Source organism: Phaethon lepturus, unplaced genomic scaffold (genome assembly GCF_000687285.1).
Source record: "Phaethon lepturus isolate BGI_N335 unplaced genomic scaffold, ASM68728v1 scaffold7857, whole genome shotgun sequence".
NCBI lineage: Eukaryota > Metazoa > Chordata > Aves > Phaethontiformes > Phaethontidae > Phaethon > Phaethon lepturus.
Genome location: NW_010551061.1, coordinates 35,874 through 41,393, shown reverse-complemented (window position 1 = coordinate 41,393; position 5,520 = coordinate 35,874). Strand labels below are relative to the sequence as shown.

Genomic DNA, 5,520 nt, shown 5'->3' with positions numbered 1-5,520 from the left:
ACAAAATCTCTTTTCATTAGCCAAGGGGGGGGAAAAAAAATTAAAAATTCTCCATTTTCTGCAACAGCTGCACAGCTTGGAAGTCGAAAGCCGCAGTCTTCCTGCAGTCTTTTTTTCCTTTAGGGAGAATAATCACTTGGAAGCCTCTCTTCATTTAGTATCCAAAGAAATTATTAAAAAAATTAAGCAGATGCTCCCTGTTGTTTTTTTCCCTGAATAAACTGACACCCTAGGCATAAAGGATGAGAATAATGCAACAGATACTGAACAGCTTGCCACCTCTGTCCCCCCTTCCCTAAGTGCCAGCACACATACACATTTGACACACATGATGAAGTATCGATCGGTTTTACCTTTAGTAAACTGCTTTTGGATTTGATGTAGAGGCTTGTGAAAGAACTGTATTTAAAAAAAAATGCTTAGCATGGGGCTGGGGTAATATATAGTCTGGAAAATTATTGACTTGTACCAAATAGCAGTTAAAGCAGCTCTTACATTATAAAGATGGCTCAGCCTTGTACTTTTCAAAAATAGCCTTTGCACAGTACTTTTCTATTGCTGCCCTACTGCAATACAGCAAACATTTTGGGGAAATGTCTGGTTTATTCCAAAGGACTTTCACTAACATGAACTTCCTTGAAGTTTGTAAATGAGTATCTGCACCTATGATTTTTACCAAAGCTGATTCTGAAATTCAGCTTTAGGTTATCTGGGTGTTAAATCTAACCCAGCCAAATAATTTAGGGGTTAAATCTGATCCATTTTCATAGCTCAAAAAAATCCACCAAAACTATAACAGCCTCAAGTGAATATTTTGTCAAAAACTATCTATAGGAATCAGAAGTTGTGACATAAGACCTTCTCACAACACCAAAGGATTATGAAGAAGTAATGAATATTCCTGCAACTACCATATATTCTAGGAAGTTAAATTTTTTTTAAAAGATTTGCCACCTCTTTGCTAATGAACAAAAATAGTAGAGGAATACAATATTTTTGGTTTAAATCTTGCTTGCCATATGTAACAAACAGTATGCTTCTGTATAATTGTGTCACTAAAGATATACACCAGACATGCAAACATGTATGTATACATACACACACGCATGGCACACTAGCCCTACAGGTTGCCACTTCCACCAACAGTTACTTTACAGGATGGACTCAGTGGATAATATTTCTTCAGTCAGACAGTTGTACAACACAATACAGCTGGATCCATAGTTCAGCTACTGATTGTACATTCATTTTAATGCTCAGGAAAATATATATTTTATTTTATTAAGTTTTGCTGCAAAACAAAGAAACAAAAATGAAATCCCTTTTTCTCACGTCTTAGTTATTACTATTTATTTTCTTTACACTTTGATTGGAGTATTTAACACCTGCCTTTGGCATTATGGATAGAAAGCTAAGGAGTCTCTGAACACACAGCTGTGCCAAAAAAAAATGGAAGAAGAATGTCACTTAGAGGTTAGAAATATTTGTTGTAACAGCGTATTTTCTCCAATCAGTGTTCACTACATTATCTCTAAGGCACACACTCTGTCTTTAGGATCTCATTACATCCAGATTTGCTTCTGTCAGTCCAAGTTCTTGATGAGCCCACAAGCACTAGTTCAGAGAGCATGCTGTCTTAGGACATTACCTCCCTACCACTGACCGGCATCTGAGAGAACGGATGCCACGACTGATCTTCTCCGATATCTCCTCACATGAAGTGCAAGCGTACGCTTTGCCATTGCCTGCCAAGGTGCAAGGTACATCCTCTTACAACATCTCCTTTCAGAGCAATGCAAGGCTGCAAATCTGACACTGTAGGGCACCAGACATGATGCAGTCACTGGAGTTGGATGCCATTGAAAACATCTGCATATGGAAGTCTATTCGCCTCCAGTCTGAAAGTCTCTTATGCCTTCAGTAGACAGGTCAGTGTTCTTTACTTCAGGTCTTTCTGATGGATCAGCAGCACAGGGTGAGGGGCCTGCCTGCCCTCAAGCATCGCTCCTTGGCCTTATGATACTATAAGCAGAGGGGACTCCCTCCACCTCCACCCGAGTCACAGCAGTAGCCCAAGTACCCTCTTTCAGGATGGCTTTGCAGGTAGCCAAACACATCAGCCTGACTAGCACTTCTCATCTAAAATGCAAACAAAAAGGAAGTAAAGGAGGGAGGTGAGAATGGGAAGGGAAGCAAGCATATCCTTAGACAAAGATCTGAATCCTCTCCCGGATAGCCTGCCGGCAGATGGGGCAGACAGTAAGGGCTGTGCTGCAGTCTGGGCAAGAGCCATGTCCACACTGGAAGACCAGTTTGATTTGGTCATCGATGCAAATAGGGCAGGTGATGCGCTCTTCCATCTGCCGGTAGCGGTCCTGCAGCTCCTCCATGAGCTTCCTCTGATCTGTGGATTCAGAGCTTGGGCTGCACTCCACCTCGGTGCTGTCTGCAGGGGTGGAGAGCAGGAAGAGAGTTAGTCACTAGTGTGCTCTGCCTCATGCAGTGTCTCTTTAATTAGACTGTGCCCCTCGAGAGTAGCAATTAGTTCAGACTTAAGTCTCTTCACTGAGTCTTATCCAGGGATTCCTCAAATAAAATGCCTGAGATGGTGCTTTTTACAGATGGACAGTGTTGCTTTCCTCTGTTTAGTTGCTCAGCTGGTTTGTGTGTGGTTTTGTTTGAGTTTGGTTGGTTTTTTTTTAAAAGAAACAAAACGTTATCTGAAATGTCCTGCCTTGGTGTTCTGGAATATGCTGCTGCTACCTTCAAGTAAAAACATTCAAAGCTGGTTGTGCTACTCTGCCATACCAGTCTGGGAATCCTTACAGTGCTATGAGTACTATGTTCACTCAACCTCCTGTTCATATTTGGGATTCAAATTTCGGGTTAAGTCTTTCAGGACACACGCGGTAAAACAAGAAGAAACCATTTGATCACTTAGGTTGACTTTTGCATACATGAAGCTACACAAACAGTCATTTGGTCAACTCTATGAAATGAGCGAACCCCAAATCCTGGACAACTGCCAGCTTAGGTAAATGGACTCCTTCTGGTTTCAGCTTAATACAGCCCACTGCTCATCTTCTGCTCCTCAATCTTTGATTAGGTAGCTTTACACTTCAATACAGATGTCCCTTTCCCCAACATTCTGGAATTAGTTGCACTTCAGTGGTGCAAGAAGTGATTTCAAATCCATAAGGGTGAAGCAAGTTTGGGGATGGGCAGCTTGCTAAAGGCAAATGCTGAAGACATCACTGATAGGGAAGTCCTGCTGATATTTTCAGAGACCTTGATGTTCCTCCTCCAGCAGAAATCTGCATGCAAATATCTCATTTGGAACTCTCATCATTATTTTCTTGCCAGTCTGTAGCAAAGACAAATGCTCCTGCCTACTGTCAGGTAAACTTGCTATTTTTTGCATTATGGCATTCCAGAGAGGATTTCTGTCTTTGCCAGCTGTGTATGTCCAATGTCATGTGACAGATTCTTGGTTCCCCTATGCTTTTGTCCAGGCATCAGATCACAAAATGACAGCCTGACTCCAACAAAGGAGTCCACAATACTAAGCCATGAACAGCAGGATATGCAATTCTTTTCATGTGCACTTGCCCTAAGAGTGATCTTAGCCAGAAAGACATCAACTCTCACAATTGCTATGGAAAAAAAGCTTCAGTGGGCAACCTGCACCAACTCAAAGGCAAGCACAAACCTGCTTCTAGCTTGCTGACATGCATAACACTGCTCATTCTGGACGCTGAGTAATGTGGACAGAAGACAAGCTGCTTAAAACTGGGCTAAAGAGCTTTATCAAAACAATCCAGCTCAATGATTCCTGGAGAGCTGGCTAATGCCAGCCCTGCATAAGCACTGTAATTTCAGCCAAGGGAGAAGCAAGGCCTTGACACGATGTGATTTTTGCTTTCTCACAAATTTTCACTGTTAAATCACCACTTGTGAAAACAGTTAGACTGACACATGGAGAACGTGATATTTGCTTTCAACACACAAAATAAGCCAGGCACAGGACAAGCTTCCTCAAATGTCCTCTCTTGTTTATACAGCTTGAGCTTGGCCCATGAGGCCGGAGAGAATCTACCTTTTCCTCTCTACAGGTGGTCAAAACAACAGGCACACACACCCCCCAAAAAAACCAAACCAAAACAACAACCAACTCCTTCCCTTTTGCTTATTTCACTGATACTCATTGATGCTCCTCAAACTAATGCTGTGCAAGACCCTTCCCACAGCATTTAACAGTAGGAACAGCAAACATACCTTGTTTCAGTTTTTTGGTTATTGTCACTTGACATTTGATGCACTTCTTCATTCTCCTGGAGCATTCTACCATGAATAATACAAGAAGAGATTACAATTAAGCCCACTGATGCCAGAACCAAGAGGAAGACAATAGACTCAAGAACATCAGCTTTAAACAACCTGAAACCTCCCTGGATGATTAAGAGGTTGTTTCTGCATGGAAGTGAGGACACTGCCTTCTTTTTGAGCCACGTCCTAGCCTCTTGATTTAGTTTTTCTAATGCCAGTAGCAAATACAACACATTTAAGTCCTCCATGCTCTATGCTACTGGAACTGCTGCAACTGTCGATCAGAACAGCCCTTTGCTCTGACGGAAAAGGATGCAGCTCTGGCACACAGTCCCTACCAAGTTCCCTGTGGTCAGATTGTGAGTGCCTTGCAACATAATAAACTTGCTGACATGTTTAAGCAGGCTGCCATTAAAACAACTGAAATGCAAACGAGTAACAAAGGCCAGAGAAGAGGGAAATCCTTCTCAGGATGGTTTTTGATGGATAAAGCACTGCCAGCTAGAACTGAAACACCTGGCTTCCCTTCTGAATTATCCAGGGCATCTATAAGCACAGCAAAGCTGCCTGGGGTCCCAATCAGCAGGTAGCGAGAACACTCTGTGCTTTTCATAGATAGCTTTGGACATCTTATCTAAGCTGGTGGCATTGAAATCACGCTGGCGTTGTTTAAGGACACAAACAGCACAATAACTTTGTGTCTAAACAGAGCTCGATTTATGAGAGTCCAGCTAGGGAAGCTATGTGATGGAATAGGAAAGAAAATTTTTTTTAAAAAGGGAAAAAAACCAGAATGGACTTACCTTCACACACAATACTGTGCTGGCATGGGAAGAAATGGATGAGCAAGGCCAGCTCTGAGCAGACTAGGCACTCTGTGGGGACTGCCATGCTCGAGACACTAAGGTTGGTCATTGTGTTGGGGGTGGTGTGCACACGGCGAAGGCTGCAGGTGATGGCTGAGCTGTCTGAAGAAACCTGCTGTTCCCTGCAACCACGAACATGTAATAAAATTTGAGCCACATATTCCAGGTCCTCCTTCAGCAACCAAACAAAATTGCAGTGATCCCTGGCAAATACTCCGCCTGGAGACAGAGCAGCAGATGGACAGGTAGCATAAACTTGTGAACCTTCATTGCCCTAGTAGGGCCAACTCAGCCTCAGTAGCTGCGATTCTGACTGGATCTATCTAAA

The 5,520-nt window shown here is 42.7% G+C and overlaps 1 protein-coding gene across 2 annotated transcripts in view; it reads right to left on the bottom strand.

Annotated features, from left to right (window-relative positions):
• Positions 1 to 1,238: 1,238 nt before the first annotated feature.
• Positions 1,239 to 5,520, bottom strand: part of MIB2 (mindbomb E3 ubiquitin protein ligase 2) — a 35,411-nt gene continuing 31,129 nt past the window's right edge. Inside the window, exons 16-18 of one of the 2 annotated variants that reach the window (XM_010290746.1) lie at positions 5,130 to 5,314; positions 4,276 to 4,341; positions 1,239 to 2,446 (exon numbers count right to left, since the gene is read on the bottom strand). In XM_010290746.1, the coding sequence (XP_010289048.1) occupies positions 2,205 to 2,446; positions 4,276 to 4,341; positions 5,130 to 5,314 (493 nt within the window). In that variant the 3' untranslated portion in view covers positions 1,239 to 2,204. The remainder of the gene's footprint in view (positions 2,447 to 4,275; positions 4,342 to 5,129; positions 5,315 to 5,520) is intronic. The other variant, XM_010290747.1, reaches the window with a different exon arrangement.